The sequence below is a fragment of the Psittacula echo genome (genome assembly GCF_963264785.1).
Source record: "Psittacula echo genome assembly, chromosome: Z".
In the NCBI taxonomy this organism is placed as follows: domain Eukaryota; kingdom Metazoa; phylum Chordata; class Aves; order Psittaciformes; family Psittacidae; genus Psittacula; species Psittacula echo.
The window spans coordinates 66,371,507-66,389,127 of NC_137742.1; the positions used below are offsets into that span (position 1 = coordinate 66,371,507).

The 17,621-nt window shown below is 39.0% G+C and overlaps 2 protein-coding genes across 4 annotated transcripts in view; both read left to right on the forward strand.

Moving 5' to 3' along the window:
• The window catches only part of SNX2 (sorting nexin 2), a 32,658-nt gene extending 19,623 nt beyond the window's left edge, over positions 1 to 13,035 (forward strand). For 2 of the 3 annotated variants that reach the window (XM_080637548.1, XM_080637550.1), the window contains exons 7-15: positions 2,653 to 2,731; positions 3,745 to 3,820; positions 5,086 to 5,199; positions 5,427 to 5,520; positions 7,243 to 7,448; positions 8,427 to 8,570; positions 11,500 to 11,580; positions 11,684 to 11,755; positions 12,543 to 13,035. In XM_080637548.1, the coding sequence (XP_080493674.1) occupies positions 2,653 to 2,731; positions 3,745 to 3,820; positions 5,086 to 5,199; positions 5,427 to 5,520; positions 7,243 to 7,448; positions 8,427 to 8,570; positions 11,500 to 11,580; positions 11,684 to 11,755; positions 12,543 to 12,593 (917 nt within the window). In that variant the 3' untranslated portion in view covers positions 12,594 to 13,035. The remainder of the gene's footprint in view (positions 1 to 2,652; positions 2,732 to 3,744; positions 3,821 to 5,085; positions 5,200 to 5,426; positions 5,521 to 7,242; positions 7,449 to 8,426; positions 8,571 to 11,499; positions 11,581 to 11,683; positions 11,756 to 12,542) is intronic. The other variant, XM_080637549.1, reaches the window with a different exon arrangement.
• A 4,138-nt stretch (positions 13,036 to 17,173) lies between these two features.
• The window catches only part of SNX24 (sorting nexin 24), a gene marked incomplete at its 5' end in the record, with an annotated part of 94,039 nt that continues 93,591 nt past the window's right edge, over positions 17,174 to 17,621 (forward strand). The window contains one exon of the mRNA XM_080637833.1: positions 17,174 to 17,233. Within this exon, the coding sequence (XP_080493959.1) occupies positions 17,174 to 17,233 (60 nt within the window). The remainder of the gene's footprint in view (positions 17,234 to 17,621) is intronic.

Here is a 17,621-nt window from a genome sequence, read left to right on the forward strand (position 1 = left end):
ATTGAAGCAACCTCAGTTTTATGCTCTAAGTAGTAGAGGTTCTTTCAATAATAACTAAATCCTTAAAACTCTAAAACCTGTTGAAGTCTTTTGGCTGTCTCATATAAATAAGTGATTGGACTCTAGAACAATGATATGTGGGGAATGGCAGGACTTAGGGTTTAGTTTTTTTTTCTTTAATAGTTTTGAATGTAAAGCTAATGAGAGCTGCAGCTTTTCACATAAGTAGGAATAGGCAGACTGAGTAGATGCAGGCAGCAGAAAGCTTGGAAAAATCAAGCTTTTAATTCTGTGGAAAAGCATGGCATTTTTCAGTGAGACTGAAAATTTGGTCTGAATTTTTGGTAGTTCTTGAAAGTAATGTATGAGTTTGTAATGACCAATTTTTCATAACAAAAATTAGCTTAATTACAAATGCTAACAGGGCTTATAAAGATGGAATAAGGTTTCTAGTGCCTGTTGGATGATACAACATTTAACTCATGTATGGGAGTGTGCAGTTACATGGACATGTAGTATTTGCATCACAAATTCATCTGAAGACAAAGCTTGGACTGGATTTGAGGTACCGTTTGAACAAAGCCAGCATAAATATTTGATACACCTGGAAGTGTGTAAAGTGGTGGGACTTATTGCAGTCTAAGCAAGCACTGGCTGTTACTTCAGATTCGTGTATAGAGACTTTGTTAAACTACAAATAAGTTGGGAAAACACACAGACTCTGTAGGACATTTTCCAAAGAGCGTGAAACTCCTGCTTTAAACTTAAACTTCAGTGCGCAGGTAGTATTTAGTTCTGTACAAAAATATGTAGTCCATCTACTTCTGATTTTGGATGTAAGACGAGATTCTAGGCTGATTTAAAATGAGGCATCTTAAACCAGAGAGGTGACAAAACAGCTGAAAGTAAGATGATATGTTTAAATCATGCGTTCATTTTTGAAGTCTTAATAGGAACAGCATACATTCTGTGTTACGCAGTGTATTGCACGGAAGTCCTTAGTCTATTCACTCTGTTATAATGTTGATAACACGTGGAGTTTTAAGCTCTAGTTATATTTTGGTGACAGGTGGGTGGGGATGGCATTTCAGACCTTAGCCAAAGATTCAAGTGGTCAGTTATTGACTGTGGAATCTGCCTCACTGCTTATGTATGTGTGTTGGGAAAGTATGTTTTCTGGATTTAGAAAATAATCTAAGTCACAGATCCTTTCCAGTGAGGAATTAGAAGAGTGCTTTGGCAACAGAAACTCATTTTACACTTGGATTTAAATAGACTTACACTAGCAGAGAAATAAACTTGGCATGATACCTGGAAATAACTGTCAATATCACAAGGCAGGAATTAATCACATTGGACAGTTGGTTATTACATATTAATTTTTTTCCTTGTTATCAAATATAAGGGATCTTTTGTATTTAACTGCAGCATTTCGTGCTTACTGCAGTGAAATATTAATGAATAATATGTAATGCAAAAATATGAGGCATGTGAATTATATCACCTCAATACTTTAATCCTTGATACTTAATTTTGCAGATAAATTTGAAGACTTACATTACAGTGTGTAGTATACTTATAAAAAATGCCAATCGTACTTATATTCATGATGTTACAGAGAAGAGGAAAAGTAAGGTTTCAGTGACAGGTTAAGGAATCCCTTCTTCTTCCCATAAGGATGGTGTTTGTCCCCTTGGTTGGTTACTGTGTGGAACTTCTAAAGCCAGAAGGGCATCGAGAGAGGAACAACTCACTTGGGAAGTGTTGACCTGGCAGGTCACAGAGCACATATTCAGAATCTCAGACTTAGAACTTTCAGCTGGAGAAGCACAGAACTAACAGCAGGAATATGTTTGGACTGTATCATAATATACCTCGCTTGTGTTTTAGGAAATAATTACAAATGTGCAGTGTTTCATGGTGGTTATGATAGGACTTGGGTACCTAAACTCTTTGGGGTTTAGGTCTTTAGCGAGAAAAATGCTGACCTCAGTCTGACAGTTTTTGAGTTCTTGTGTTGCTGAGATTGAATGTATTTCTCATGCCATGGTACGTCAATAACTCTGGCTCTCCTGTCATGGTTTTTTTGGCCACTCTTGACTTGGGCAGAGGAAGTGATGTAAAGCTGTATGTATTTTATTCTACTAATTTTATTCTCCATTCAGCTCATAGTTGTCCATATGCTTCAGAATTTTCAGAGCTGGTTAGTTTGCCTTAGTTGACTAAAAATTTCTAGTTTTAGAAATTCAATAATAATAGAATGAAATTATTGGTAATAAACTTAATAGGCTTATAACATGAGATTTATTTTATTATTCTCCTTTCTCTGGGTAACTGTTTTCTTCTTCTGAACATGAGTGAGGAGTAAGACTGTGATCTTCATTTAGATTGTCTTCATAAATGCAAATTAAACTAGTTTTGCGTAACTTCTAGTCACAATTAATATATTACAGGCAATTGCATATTTCACAGATCTGGTTCCACAAAACCATGCAGCATGCAGCGTTGATGTTTTTTCTGTTGCCATGTAGTGTTTTTTCATTGCAATTTGACTTAAATACATAAACTTCGGTGAGCTTTGTCTTCTAATCATGTCAGTTATGTTAATGATTGATTTATGATAAAATCAGTATGATGCTATTTTCTTCAAAGGCATGACCAAGGTTAAAGTAGGCAAGGAAGATTCTTCATCTACTGAGTTTGTAGAGAAAAGAAGAGCAGCGCTAGAAAGGTAATGTATGTGTCTAAAACTTGTTTAGCCTCAGAATGACTTGTAATATACTATGTAGGCTCTGTAATTGGGATTTGGGCCATCTTAGACTGGTTCTGGAGGCTGTATGCAGCTGCCAATTTTTTGTGTAGAAATGGAATAATTCTAATTAATAATGGGAAAAGCAGCCTCATTCATAGAGAGGATTATAGTTAACTCTTTTCAAGCTGGTTGGTGCTTAAAATTAAGATTGTAGAGATTCAGTAGGTAAAAATTTATCACTTTAGCTTAGGCACTTTAGGTTTAAGGAATCAAGGCATATGAGCAGTGTATCTGTTGCGTGGAAAATCTTGGGCAGTGAGACAGGTGAAAGAGACCTTCAGTCACTTGAAAGTAAAATGGCCTTCTGACAAACAGTACATGAATGAGACTCGCTGAATTTTGGCATAAGAGATATTTGATCTCTTTCACTCAGCACTAGTATACCACTAATATTGTTCAAGTACCTTTGCCATGGAAGGGTACTGTTGCTGATCCGCTGCATCATTTTCCCCTATGGGCATGACTAGTAAAGCCTTCAGAAAGTAACTGTTAAAACTTACATAAGTATACAGCTTCAATTTTGGTATAATTTTATAGTATGCTGTGTATAGATTGTTGTAATGCAGTCACATCATATGGGACCAACAAACCATGTAACAGTAAAGTCAAAGGTTTTAGATTGTATTTTGAAAGACCTAAGGGATAATGTGTGAAGCTCTTGAACTTCTGGAGTTCCAAAGTCAATCTTAAACAAAAAATATGCGTAAATATGGTTTGAAGAATCACCAGAGAAGGAAAGGAATGAAGGGACATGGAGACTGAGCTATCATGTGACCCTTTAGAGATGACATTTTAAGAGTATTCAAGCCCCATTAGGTAATGAGGGAGGTTGTGTGCTGCGTTGTACTTGTTCTTTAGATGGACACTTTTCAATACTGTCACGCTCATTAACTCTGTTTTGTTATCTAATACTTTAATTTTTAAAATCTTAGGTACCTACAGCGAACAGTAAAACACCCAACCTTGTTGCAGGATCCAGATTTAAGACAGTTCTTGGAAAGCTCTGAGGTATTTAAGTTCTCTAAAGTTTCCCTTTGTTTCTAGATATCGTAACCTGCAAAGCTATATGTTCTCTTTGTATTGAGACCCAATTCCCTAAATTTGTATGCAGTCAAATTGGGCTGTAGCCTTCATGGGACATAATGGCAGAGGCTACTTAGGGAATAGTGTGTCTCTGCCTGTGAGAAAATCCACAGTGGTAGTGTCCAAAGGCTATTTGCTATTGCTATCCGCATGTGAGTTGGTCTGTCCAGTTCTGACTGAAGCTCATTATACATGGTGAAAATCCATAATTGATGTTGCTAATTCTTACATAAGATCAAGAATTAAACTGGCTTGGAAGCAGGTCTTTTGCCTCGAGGAGTCCAACTTGAGGTGTGTTGGCATGATAATGTGAAAATGCTAGCAATGCTGCTGGCCATGCTAGATGTTTTGTGAATAGAGAACTCCAGTCACTCATGCTATCAATCTGGCACCTTTCACAACATTTAGTATATTGTTAAAGATACATAATATCTCTTTATAAATGTGCATAGTGGATTTGCTGTAATACTGAACTGTCTTTTGGCCAATGTCAATATCTCAGTTATACTAGTAAGTCACAAAGACTTCACTACTGACAAAAGCATCAATAGCTAACTTATGGTGGATTTGTCAATGCTGCTGACAGACAAAACATCTCATTGAAGGGTAAATGGTCTGACATAGGGGCCACCTTGTATGGCATATTCAAACTAACCTGAATAATCATGTCAATTAAATTTGTTATCCCTGAGGATTTCTAAGTACATAAGCAAATAATCAGTTCTCTTAATATGCATGAGGTGGGTTTTGAAATCTGGCCTGTACTGAAAAGTAGAAAGACATGAACCTTTTATGATCTGCACACAGTGCAAGTCTTGCATTACAATTAAATGATTTACAGATTTTTTTTTTATCTAATTTGTTGTAAATCTAAGCTTTTCTGTTTCTGTAGTGGCAGCTTGTTTTCCGTAGTGTATAGGTGGTTAGTTTAGGACCTTTGGCTAGTTGATAACATTGAACAAGTGGGTTATTTGTTCCATTTAAATGTAAAGATGTAGAAGTAAGTAGTCTGTATTTTTAACTTTTCCTCTTGAGAATGTAAAAGTAGTAAATCTGAGAAATTAGATTCCACTATATTGTAACACATAGGAGTAAAGAAAACACTGTATCCTTTTCTTTCCCCCTTGTGCCCAGTTAAACCTCCATCCTTTTAACCAGTCTGTTTGCCCTTATTTGTCATTCAATTCCAGCTGCCAAGAGCAGTTAACACTCAGGCTCTGAGTGGAGCAGGAATATTGAGGATGGTGAACAAGGCTGCCGACGCTGTCAACAAAATGACAATCAAGATGAATGAATCGGATGCAGTAAGAACTGATTTTTTGGCTTGAATAATGAGATGAATTAATGAGCTTCAACAATTTCATTTTAAAGCTGTAGAAGTAGAAAATGGGTTATTAATTTGCTTATTGGCTTGAATTCTTAGCTTTATCAGTTGACCACCCTGGCAGTGCCTGGATAATTTGGTTCTTTAAAACCAGAAATGTTGTTGGTAATCTAATTTGTAATGTTTGACTCTTTCATCTTTTGTCAGTGGTTTGAAGAAAAACAGCAGCAATTTGAGAATCTGGATCAGCAACTTAGGAAACTTCATGCCAGTGTCGAAGCATTAGTCTGCCACAGAAAAGGTAACTATATTTTTATGTGGCTGTATGAACTTTAGGAAATGGTGGTGAAACGAGAACTTAGTGTGTCGGACCTCTTAAGTAATTAATAGTTATACGGGATATTTTAATGCAAAAATCTAATTGCACCTTTTATTCAAACTGCTCTGGCATTTTTGTATACCTGGTTTTAATCTTAGCTTTACCCAGCATATCTATAATTGCTAAAGTTACTATATTGATTTAGCATAAATATTTTTCTTGCAGAGATTCAATAGTAAACAACCGTCCCACAACAGACATCTGTAAATGTATCTTTAGATCTCATGGCAAGAGTCATTTCCTTCTGAATACAAAGTGGCTGCATAAATCCATTTAAACATCTTTTAGTTCAGTATTGCACTGTTAACTGAGTTTAAACTCTTAAACAGGAATTTACTATTCTTAGATCAGCTACTGTTAAGGTAAACTTTTCTGGAAAGCTAACTAGTCTCAGAATACCAGCTTTTCATTTACTTACTTTAGAAAGAAGCAAAGCCTGTAAGTTTATATTTTAATCACCTGTGCTGCTGTTTTTTCAAAGATTGCTTTCTGTCAGATGATTTAAACCACTCAAAACATAAAAGCTTTGATTTGTAGTTCAAAGAAAACCATAAGCGTGCCTTCTGACACTACCATATTATCTTAAAATATGGGATCACCTTTCAGCTCTGCAGTTTTGAAAGTGCTGAAGCTGTCCTAAGTTGCCTTCTCATGACTCTATCAGGAATTGCTCTCAAAAAAAACCCCTGTTGGCCAGATGTCCTCAAGACTAAGGGGTGTTTTTAAGAATTAGTAGACTGTGGAAGTCTTTGTTTACTACTGATTTGACACCTGCTCATATACTTGAAGGAGTTTTGGTTTTGGTTTGGGTTTAGGGAGTTGTGTTTAAATTGTAGGTGTTTTAAATATCTGAAGGCCTTTTGCTTCTATAAACATTTCTGCTGTTCTGATGTTTCTGTAGAGGCAACACAGTTGCAAACGTACCTGCACTTTCAATCCTGAAGTAATTTGGATTAAACATTTGTTTGAAGGTCCTTCATAGGACTTAACTTAGTACAGGATGACTTACATGGGATTTGATGAGACAATTTCCAGGCTCATAACTTTACCTTCATGGATGTCAGCCATGCTGATATGAGTTTGATTATTTGTTTTTCTTTTAAGGCATGTCAGAATGTGGCAGCACATTACAGTATGCACAGCTAAAGGTACTTCAGTCAATAGGACAGTCCAACAGAAATAAATTTCACTCACAGGCATAGTGGTTTTGTGAAATGTTTGGGGTTTTTTTTCTACTCTGAGCTGCATGGAACAACTATGCTACAGACCTGTTAAAATTGTTCTGAATTTGCTCTGTAGGTGACTTGGCTTTTGTTTTGTGGGCTTGAATTTCCTATGAACTAAGCATTTGGAAAATAAGTGAAGTGACAGTTTTTTTCCATTTATTTTGCTAGGCAGAATAGGCATGACATTTACAGGCTCAGCAGAACATTTTCTAATGAAGAGAGGTTTTGTGCAGTAGTTTTTATCCAGTTTCACTGAGATCTTGTATATTTTATCATGAGCTTTAGGAAATACAGATTGTATTTTCAGCTGGTGAAGTTAGGGTTGAAATAGGGCAGAGGTCTCTGCTCCTCTGATCTATGCTGCAAAGTAATATAACAAACTAACTACATTGTACTGAACATTACTTATGTATTTCAGAGCTTTCAGCCAACACAGCTGCTTTTGCTAAAAGTGCTGCCATGTTGGGTAACTCTGAGGACCACACTGCTCTATCTAGAGCTTTGTCTCAGCTTGCAGAGGTTGAGGAGAAGATAGATCAATTGCATCAAGAACAAGCTTTTGCTGATTTCTATGTCTTCTCTGAACTGCTTGGTGATTACATTCGTCTCATTGCTGCAGTAAAAGTGAGTTTTACTAGGAAAAATACCAGTTTTCATGTTTAAAGTCACATTCCTCAATTGTAGATTTAGAGTAAATGTATAGGGTAGATTGGGTAAGTCTGTAGATTTAGGGTAAATGAATGTGTGCATTTTTCACACACTGTAACACAGTTAGGACTAAGCTTTTGCATTAAATCTAGCTGAGTAAAATGAATACATCCATGATCAGTTATTCCAATGATAAAAATGAATGTGATCAAAAATGGGAATGGATTAATAAGATCCTGAAAAAATGTAAATGGTGAGCACCATCTACTTTGAGTAATATTAATTAATCACAGTATTTAAGGACACCATACGTTACTGTGTCTAAGCATACTGTACTTGTTCTTTCAGGTTACTTATTTTTAAGTATGTTTATTAATAATTTGTCTGTATTTAGTAGATAAATAGTTTCTGTAAATAAGAAGTAGATACAATTTGTATCATCTTACTAAGTAAATAATCTATTTTAGTGTAAGTTGTGCTGCACAGCATTATTAGGTTTTGGTATGAGAAAGGGGTGTCTGAATTTTAACCCAGAGTATCTTTAAACTTGCCAGGTTGTCAAAGTATACTACCTTAGTCCATTGCTAGCAAAAATGTATTGCTGAATGTGCATGTAATCCATATGTATGAACAGTTTGCTAGAATCTGCACTTAGAGTGTATTTGCATAATAGAGCACTTTGTAGTGGTTGTTTTGGTAGTGTCTTGATGGAATGAAGCACATAAAATGGTTTGGGGCACCAAGGTGTCTGCTCTGAAAAGGCTTCTGCATACCCTGTTATTTGTGGAAGGTGTTGAGCTGTATTAGCATGCTGTCAAATGAAATGCAAGAAGACATGTTGTAGATACAGGGAGGTTTCTTTAAGCGTACTCATTCCAAAATTACCATTTCCTACTAGGGATTTAGATATCTCTAACAATTCCAGTTGTTTAATAAATTTGTCTATCCTTACAGGGTGTGTTTGATCATCGAATGAAATGCTGGCAGAAGTGGCAAGATGCTCAGGTCACTTTACAGAAAAAACGTGAAGCTGAAGCAAAGCTACAGCTTGCCAACAAACCTGATAAGTTGCAGCAAGCTAAAGATGAAATAAAAGAGGTAATGTTACCAAGCATTATTTTGGAGGTCAGACTTTCTGCACTAACGCATTCATTCTGCAGTGATGCACTATTTATGCCTCTTTTTCTTTTGGTTGTGTTTTTGTTTTTGTGGTTTTTTTTTTTTACAAATCACTTGCTCATTTGCTGTTTTTCATATTTACCAAAATTGTTAAAAGGTATTTATTTAAAATACTAAATGTGTGCAGTTGTTACTCATTGTAAGATCTGTAAGGCAGTTAATACTGTCCCTACAGAGTGTGGGAGATGGGAGGGAGGAAACATGGACAAGTTAATGCTTTTACCTGTTAACAGATTGCTTGTGTAGAGCAGAGGGGCACCTTTTGGCTTCTAAAGATAAAATCCAGTTAAGACAACTAATGGAGAACTGTTCACATGTTTTGCTTAATTACGCAGCATATCTACCCATATATATATATATATATGTATGTATATATGGTGTAATTTCAGTAAAAATAAATCTAACATGTTGAAGTGTCATAATTTATACACTTTTTTTATCATGCTTCACTAAGGAAATTGAAGAGGTAGGACAACTTAATTATTTAACATCAACGCATTCTGAATATGCACCAGTATTCTTCCTCAAATAATGGGAGAACTTTATTGCAGATTTCAAGCTCTCTTATGCAGTTAATTTGTTTGGCTTCATCATTGTTCTCAAGCCCCATGCCGCTTTGTTCTTTCTGCCCTTCAATTTATTTTGCAGATGGTATTGAAGTCACTCAGTAACATGGCTTTTTCTTTTTTTTTTTTTTACTGGGAAAACAGTGTCACTCCTGTGACCACATTCTTGTTGGTTGCCTCTCTTGGTGTCACCCATCCTTCCAATATACAAGTGAGCTGGAACTCCTCATCAAAAGTACTTCCTGACTATTGGAAGTAGTGGGAAATGCTCAGTGACCATTTCTCAGTCCCAATATTGAAAGAGTTAATGATGTTGTTCCTGAAGGATTTATTTTTCCTACTTTATTAGATGATTATAGAAGGTTGCTAGTAGACCCACAATTTGAATATGCTGATTGAAGGTTATTGCTGCCATTGAAATATGTTCAGAGTTGTGGAATTCTGCAGTAGTAGTTCTGGAAGAGAAATTGTGAAGTGGAAGCCTATACACAGCTTGAACTTCATACATGACTGCCTTCTGCAGATAAAAGGCCAAAGAACAGTCCTAAGAATACCTCATTGAATAAAGAGAAATTTCTGCTTGTCAGAAACTGTAAGATGGCAGACTTGCTATTCAGTGATAATTTTTATAGGACCTGACATTTGGATTTGATGAAACTGGGATTTTGGAGGCCTGCAGAGGCTTTGACTGAAGTCTCAGGCACTTCTGGTTGCTATGGTAGGAAGGCACAGGCAGTCTTAATCTACCTTTTCCTTGACTGAGTTTTGTATTGTTTCAGTTAATTAGTAACTCTAAAGGCTGTTCTTTTATAGAGAACTTCCTATTATGACTTATTGCATAGCTTCATAAGGTATGTCTGAAAAGGCAAAACAGGTATTCTGGAAAAATATAAACTAAAAATACAAACACATAGATACTTATTGGAACATAGATGATGTTCATCTCTTATCACAATAGTAAATCGACACTGTACCATAAAATGTTTTTTGTGAATAAATAATACCACTGGATTGCTAACAGGAACACACTATATTTAAGTACGTTGCTTCCCTGTTGTCTTTCTCTGAGGAAGTTAAGTGTTACTGGATATATTGGCTCCCATGATTCAGTAAATATGTTGAGATGAGCAGATACAGTTTCATTTTAAAGATGTTAGTCTACATGCACCCGAAGTGTGAGGTAGATAGTTTGGGGTTTTTTTTTCAGTGTATCTGTACAGCTAGCTGAAATTTAACAATGTAATAGATGTGTAAAAGTAGTTATAAAGTAATGCACATGGTGAGCTCTTGTTGTGTAACTGGATATCTTTTCCCATAAACTAAGGAGAAATGTAATCTAGTGTCATGTATTGTTACATGAATGCCACACTCCCAGCTCCTGCTTTCTTGTTTAGTGGAAACTGTTTTCATAGAAAGCATGTGCTTCGGTTTGCTTAAGCAACATGCATTTTGACTGAAAAACTAATAAACATATCCTCAATAGCTTATCATCTGCAGCAGAAATATGTTAATTATATACTTGACTGTAGGCTGAGATGAAGAGTTAATCACCTCTTCTGGGATTGGGAAAATACAGGGAGCTAACTTTTGAGACTCTTTCATACTTGATTGGACACGTAGCCACAGAAAGCTTACAGGTTTAGATTCCTTTTATAGTAGTGTTTGTAAATGGAATAGTAAGTAAAACTTTAGAGATCCCTTTTGGTTTCTGTGTAATCTTTTAAAAAAATGTTATTATGTGTTCCTTAATTGCAATACTAAGGTATTTTTACGTTTCATCTACAAATAGCATTACCTTAGAGATACCATTGTTTTAACTGATCTGATGACATCCTATTACACAACTTATCATAAAATCATAGAATGGTTGGAAAGGACCTTAAGACCATCTAGTTCCAACCGCCTGCCACAGGCAGGGACACCTTCCACTAGACCAGGCTGCTCAAAGCCCCATCCATCCTGGTCTTGAACACTGCAAGGGATGAGGCAGTGATCTTTCTCTCGGCAACCTGTTCCAGTGCTTCACCACTCTCACAGTAAAGAATTTCTTCCTTATCTAACCTAAATCTCTTCTGTTCAAGCTTGAAAGTGTTACTTTGAAATTGTCTTTGTAAGACCTTCCTTTAAGAACACCAAAAAACCCTAACAGGTCCTTCTCAGCTCTTGAGTGACTGTCACTGCTACACTAAAAAAATTCATGTCTGTGTATATACACACACACTGATAGCCTGAATGGACAACACAAAGTCTTATCTCTGCATGTCTTTCCTTTCCTTTGCCAGTGGGAGACAAAAGTTCAGCAAGGGGAAAAAGATTTTGAACAGATCTCCAAAACCATTCGCAAGGAAGTGGGAAGATTCGAGGCATGTATAATTTTGTCCAAGTAAATGACAGCTTTAATGTAGATGATATTGACATTCCAAGTAAAATTTAAGAGGTTAATATGGATAATTTATTTATTAACAGAAGGAACGAGTGAAAGACTTTAAAACTGTTATTATCGAGTACTTAGAGTCATTAGTGCAAACACAGCAGCAGGTAAGATAAAATTTAAATTTTGTACAACATAATATTCAATACTTTCTGTATTAGGTTAGTTAAAAAAACTGGACTTTAAGTATAGCCATTTCTAAAACATAGAACTACTTAGTGTGTACTGTATTGCAGAGTAACATAGTGATTGCAGTTTCCTGGCTATTGCTATGCTGTCTTGCGCAGCTCTAATTGAGGAAAGCAAGGGAGAAGCTCCCTTAGGGATATGAGCAAGCAGAGGGTCTTGTCTTCTGAAACTGAAGTAATACTTTCATTTATAGATTGGAGTAAATTGTAATGAGTGTGTGCTTAGACTTAGAGGCTTGTATACTTAAATGTTTATTGTTCTTTTAATAAAAAGGTATAAAACCTGACTGAATATTGTAAAGCAGTAAAACAGATTCCAGTGACTACCTAGAGTGTCTGGAGTTTTTCCTTTGTTTATTCCAAGAATATAACCCTTCAGTTTTGTTTCATGAATTAAAAAAAAAAAAAAAAAAAAAAAGTTACCCTTAGAGGTAAGAATAGCAAACTGACCTTATAAACAAATTCTGTATAATTGTATTCTCTAACATTTTGTTCAGTGTGTGGTAACAACTGTGTTGCTATTAGCAGACTTGTGTATTTATTACTTGTATTTTTCCTTGCTTTATGTAATAACATGAATGGATAATATGAAGCACCTATGTTCTTATTTTGTCCAGTGGATACAAGTTTACCACAAGAGGAGGAAGGTACATGTGTTTTCTAACATTCACTACTTAATAATGAGTGTTTTTCCCTTCTCTTCAAGCTAATAAAATACTGGGAGGCATTCCTACCTGAAGCCAAAGCCATTGCCTGAAAGAAGAGTATTCCAAATGACAAGATACTCTGGATGCTTGTCCTGGATAAAACTAAATTCCACAATGAAATCACTTTAAATCATCCAAATAAACCACACTATATTTTAGAAATTTACATGTGGCTTTTTTTATATACTACAGCATTTTACAATTAACAAGCTGCATGTCCTGACCCTCTCTGAAGTGGACTGTGGCATGATGTTCTGCAATACATTGCTGAATTGAACACTATTGTGTCTTAATACTTGCACTGAAATGTGCACTGCAAGGCGAGAAAACTGATATTTTTGTTCTTTACAATACAATGTTCTGTAGTATGTTTACCTGATCTTTATGAAACAAATTTAATTGCATTGATTAATGTTCACTTAAAACATTCCTGTACAAAAATCATGTTTTTGTGATTACAATAATAAAGGAATGTACCTTGTGAAACCTTAAGTGCTCTGGTTTTGTGTGCGTAGATATTTTCTGATGTTCTTAGAAGCAGTATTTAGAATCATAGGCTCATAGAATGGTTTGAGTTATAAGGGATCTTAAAGCTCATCCAGTTCCAACTCTTTGCAATGAGCAGGGCCACCTTCCACTAGAGCAGGTTGCTCCAAGCCCTGTCCAAGCTGGCCTTGAACACTGCCAAGGATGGGGCATCCACAACTTCTCTGGGCAACCTGTTCCAGTGTCTCACCACCCTCACAGGGAAGAATTTCTTCCTAATAGTCTAATCTAAATCATAGGATCATAGAATAGTTAGAGTTGGACCTTAAGATCATCTAGTTCCAACCGCCCTGCCATCAGCAGTGACACCTTGCGCTACAGGCTCTGTCCAACCTGGCCTTGAACACTGCCAAGGATGGAGCATTCACAACTTCCTTGGGCAACCCATTCCAGTGCCACACCACCCTCACAGTAAAGAATTTCTTCCTTATATCCAATCTAAACTTCCTCTGTTTAAGTTTTAACCCATTACCCCTCGTCCTATCACTACAGTCCCTAGTGAATAGTCCCTCCCCAACATCCCTGTAGCCCCCTTCAGATACTGGAAGGCTGCTATGAGGTCTCCACGCAGCCTTCTCTTCTCCAGGCTGAACAGCCCCAACTTCCTCAGCCTGTCTTCATATGGGAGGTGCTCCAGTCCCCTGATCATCCTTGTGGCCCTCCTCTGGACTTGTTCCAACAGTTCCACGTCCTTTTTATGTTGAGGACACCAGCACTGCACACAATACTCCAAGTGAGGTCTCACAAGAGCAGAGGGGCAGGATCACCTCCTTTGACCTGCTGGTCATGCTCCTTTTGATGCAGCCCAGGATACGGTTGGCTTTCTGGGCTGCGAGCGCACACTGAAGCCAGCTCATGTTCATTTTCTCATCAACCAACATTCCCAAGTCCTTCTCCGTAGGGCTGCTCTGAATCTTTTCTCTGCCCAACCTGTAGCTGTGCCTGGGATTGCCCTGACCCAGGTGTAGGACCTTGCACTTGGCTTTGCTGATCTTCGTGAGGCTGGCATTGGCCCACTTCACAAGCGTGTCAAGGTGCCTCTGGATGGCATTCCTTCCCTCCAGCGTATCAACCGAACCACATAGCTTGGTATCATCAGCAAACTTGGTGAGGGTGCATCAATCCCACTGTCCATGTTGCTGGCAAAGATGTCCCAACACCGATTCCTGAGGAACACCACTCGGTACTGTTTTCCAAGTGGACATTGAGCCGTTGACCACAACTCTTTGCATGCGGCCATCCAGCCAGTTCTTCATCCACCAAGTGGTCCACCCATCAAATTGATGTCTCTCCAATTTAGAGACAAACGTCATGCTGGACAGGATTGAATGCTTTGAACAAGCCTAGGTAGATGACGTCAGCTGCTCTGCCCCTGTCCATCAGTTTCGTAGCCCCATCATAGAAGGCCACCAAATTGGTCAGGCAGGATTTCCCCTTAGTGAAGCCATGATGGCTGTCACCAACCACCTCATTGTTTTTCATGTGCTTTAGTGTGCAATTAACTTTCAAAGCCAAGAATCCTGGATGGTTTTCAGCATACACTGATAGCATTTTGTGAGTGAATGTTTCTTAAATTCTTGATCCTCGATGTATGAGACAGAAAGACAATCCTTGGCCAGTCAGCCATGTGGAGAAATCCTATCTTTTCTTTAGATGTAACTTTAAAGATTAGCCTGCTAATGATGATGTATTGTGCAAATTAAGTATTTAACATTCCAAAACATATTGATGTATTTGAATTCAGCCCACCATGTAATCTTCCTTGTTCCTCTTGGCTGATGCAGTCAAAAGTTCCATTATGTACTATTGAATTTGAAACCAGATTAATGTCTCAAACTTTTCTCTGTTAATAAGTTACATGGCATTAGGGAGAAAAGTAGCTTTTTCTTGAAATAATTGGTTATTAGATTGCAAACAACCATAAATAGTGCTCCATGAAATTTTTCTACGATTTCTCATCAGCATAAATGCTTTACAGCATAAATGGTGTAATTAGGGTTGTACATTCATTTTGTATTAGGGGAAGAACAGAAACTAAGCTTGAAGACTGGAGTCTTAACCAGAAACTAACAATAATGATAGCATGGTAATTATTCTCTAGCATGCTCACATTTACAAGACTGATTAGACTATTATTATATGGCTAGTCTGCCTTTGGGATGATTGTAATGTACTTACCAGTCATGCTTTGGGGGAAAATGGGATTTCTTATTGACTCCTTTCAGTCACCATTGTGTTTCAGGGAAGTGGTTCCTACAGAGAAAGTACATGGGGCTGGAAACCTGTTCACTCTTGTCACCACTAGCACAGAGCAGCACTGGGACTGTCCTGCTGGTCACCAGCAGTTGAGGACACTGGCTCAGCAGCAGTGTTGTGCAGAAACAAAGACCCCAGGACCATCTTGCTTTGACTTCAGGTAATTTTTTGTATGTATGGTTGTTGCTTTGTATTAACAAAGTTTAGCAAAGACAGCTAGTGTTAGTTTGCTTTAGTTATCTTGGGTTTAGTCAAAATCCTTCTACTTTGTATTGAATTCTTCGGGTCACAGGTCTTTGCTTAGAGCGCAATATAATTAAATTTAACTGGTAGTCAAGCAATGAGAAATGGAGAGCTAGTAACATTTTTCCTCCTGATGTTCCTAGTCTAGCAAGAAGCAAATCAGTTTTCAGAAGCTGTTTCAAAAGCTGATCTTAGAAGCACTGAGATAGCATAACCACAGAGGTTAGATGAAAGTAATCAGCTGGTTTCTGTCCATTTTTGAGGTATGTCTTTATACTTCACTCTGCTTGTGCAAAATCAAACCCTGCATGCACATAAATTCATAATGGTAGCTAATTCTTACAAGATCAGTGGGAAATGGTGATATTGCACATCTTAACCATTTAGCCTCTGAGACTCTCCAGCATTCATAAAACCTACAGGGTGAGATCTAAGGTGCTGCATTTAGTACAGCTGTGATTTACTTTCATTTCGAGTGCTTTCAAATGGTTTGGAACTTGGAGTTAGCAAACTTGCAAATGTGAGGTGGGTACCTTGTACAACATCCCTGCCTGCTAAATGAAGCTAGTACTCTACCTTCTGCTTTTTCCTCCTTACTTCATAAATTGTCAACACAGCTGCTTATTTGGGGGAGGAAGTTTAATTTAATTTGCCCAATGACTGGAAGTCATCTGTACTTCTTTAAAATGGTTTAGTTTCGTAGAATCATCGACTGATTTGGATTCGAAGGGACCTTAAAGCTCATCCAGTTCCAATCCCCTGGCCTGGGCAGGGACACCTTCTACAAAACCAGGTTGCTCAAAGCCCCATCCAACCTGGCCTTGAACATTGCCAGGGATGGGGCATTTATCTGTTAAATAATGAAGTAAAAGGCTGCTTCTGAGGAATAGCCACAACACGGGAAACTCCTCAGCACTCAGCTTCTCCCCTCTCCCATCACTTCATATACCAGCTCATAACTGGCATTATGAAAGACGCTGTGTTTGCACAGCTACCGAGAGTTGGTTGCCCAAGGTGGCACAGGAAGTGGTTTGAGCCGTGGTGTGGACTTAGGACTGGATAAACGCATCCTTTTTCTATTTTCTCCCTGTTTTATTGTGCTTCAAAGCAACGCAGCTGCCCTGTCACGTTAAAGCCACTGCTTTCAAACCTTGTTTTAAAAAGCACGGGTTTTAGAGGAACATGCGGACTTTTTTTACCTCTCATCTCTCCCACCAGAGCTGGCTACCTTTGCCCTTCCCCCACGGTGCCATAGCAGCTCTGCTGCCCGGCGAACACCCCCGCGACGGAAGGCTCCTCCCTTCGCCCTGCAGGCATCGGTTCCTCGCACACACCTTTATGGCGGGCGGGCAGCCGGCCTGCTCCTGCCCGCCGTTTAGCAGCTGACCTGTGCCTCCAACCGTGCGTGAGGGGTGAGGCGAAAGAAACGGCCGCAGCACCCGAGGACCAAAAGCCGCGCTCTGCGCCCCGCCCCGCCTCGCGTCATATGCGCGGCGTCACGTGCTGCGCACAGATGGCTGCGGCGGCTCCGCTCGCCGGGAGCAGTCGGCCCTGACGGGGAGCCGGTGCCCCTGGCCCGGCCGCCATGGAGGTGTACATCCCCTCCTTCCGTTACGAGGAGAGTGAACTGGAGCGGGGATACACGGTGAGCGGCGGGACTGCGATGCGGCCGGGGCCGCGTCAGGGACCAGGCCGCCGCGCAGGTGCTGGCCTGAGGGGCCGCGGGGCAAGGCCGCCCTGTAGTGCTCTGGCGTGCTGTGCCCTGACCGCCGCGGCGGAGGACGGGGGGCCTCGGCCTGTCCGGACTTCTCCTGCCCCAAGCGAGCGTCGCACTGTGGAGTGGCGGCAGTGACAAGTGGCAGCAGTGGCTAATGCGGCGTAACTAGCAGCTAGAGAGAGGTGGTGGCTCCTTGCCGCCCGGCCTCGCTGAGACCAGGTCAGGCTTTGGGGCTTGCGAGTTGCAAGCCCAGTGCAAAGCCAAACGTGATGAGAGGGCTGGAGCACCTCTTGTGCGAGGAAAGGCTGAGAGGGCT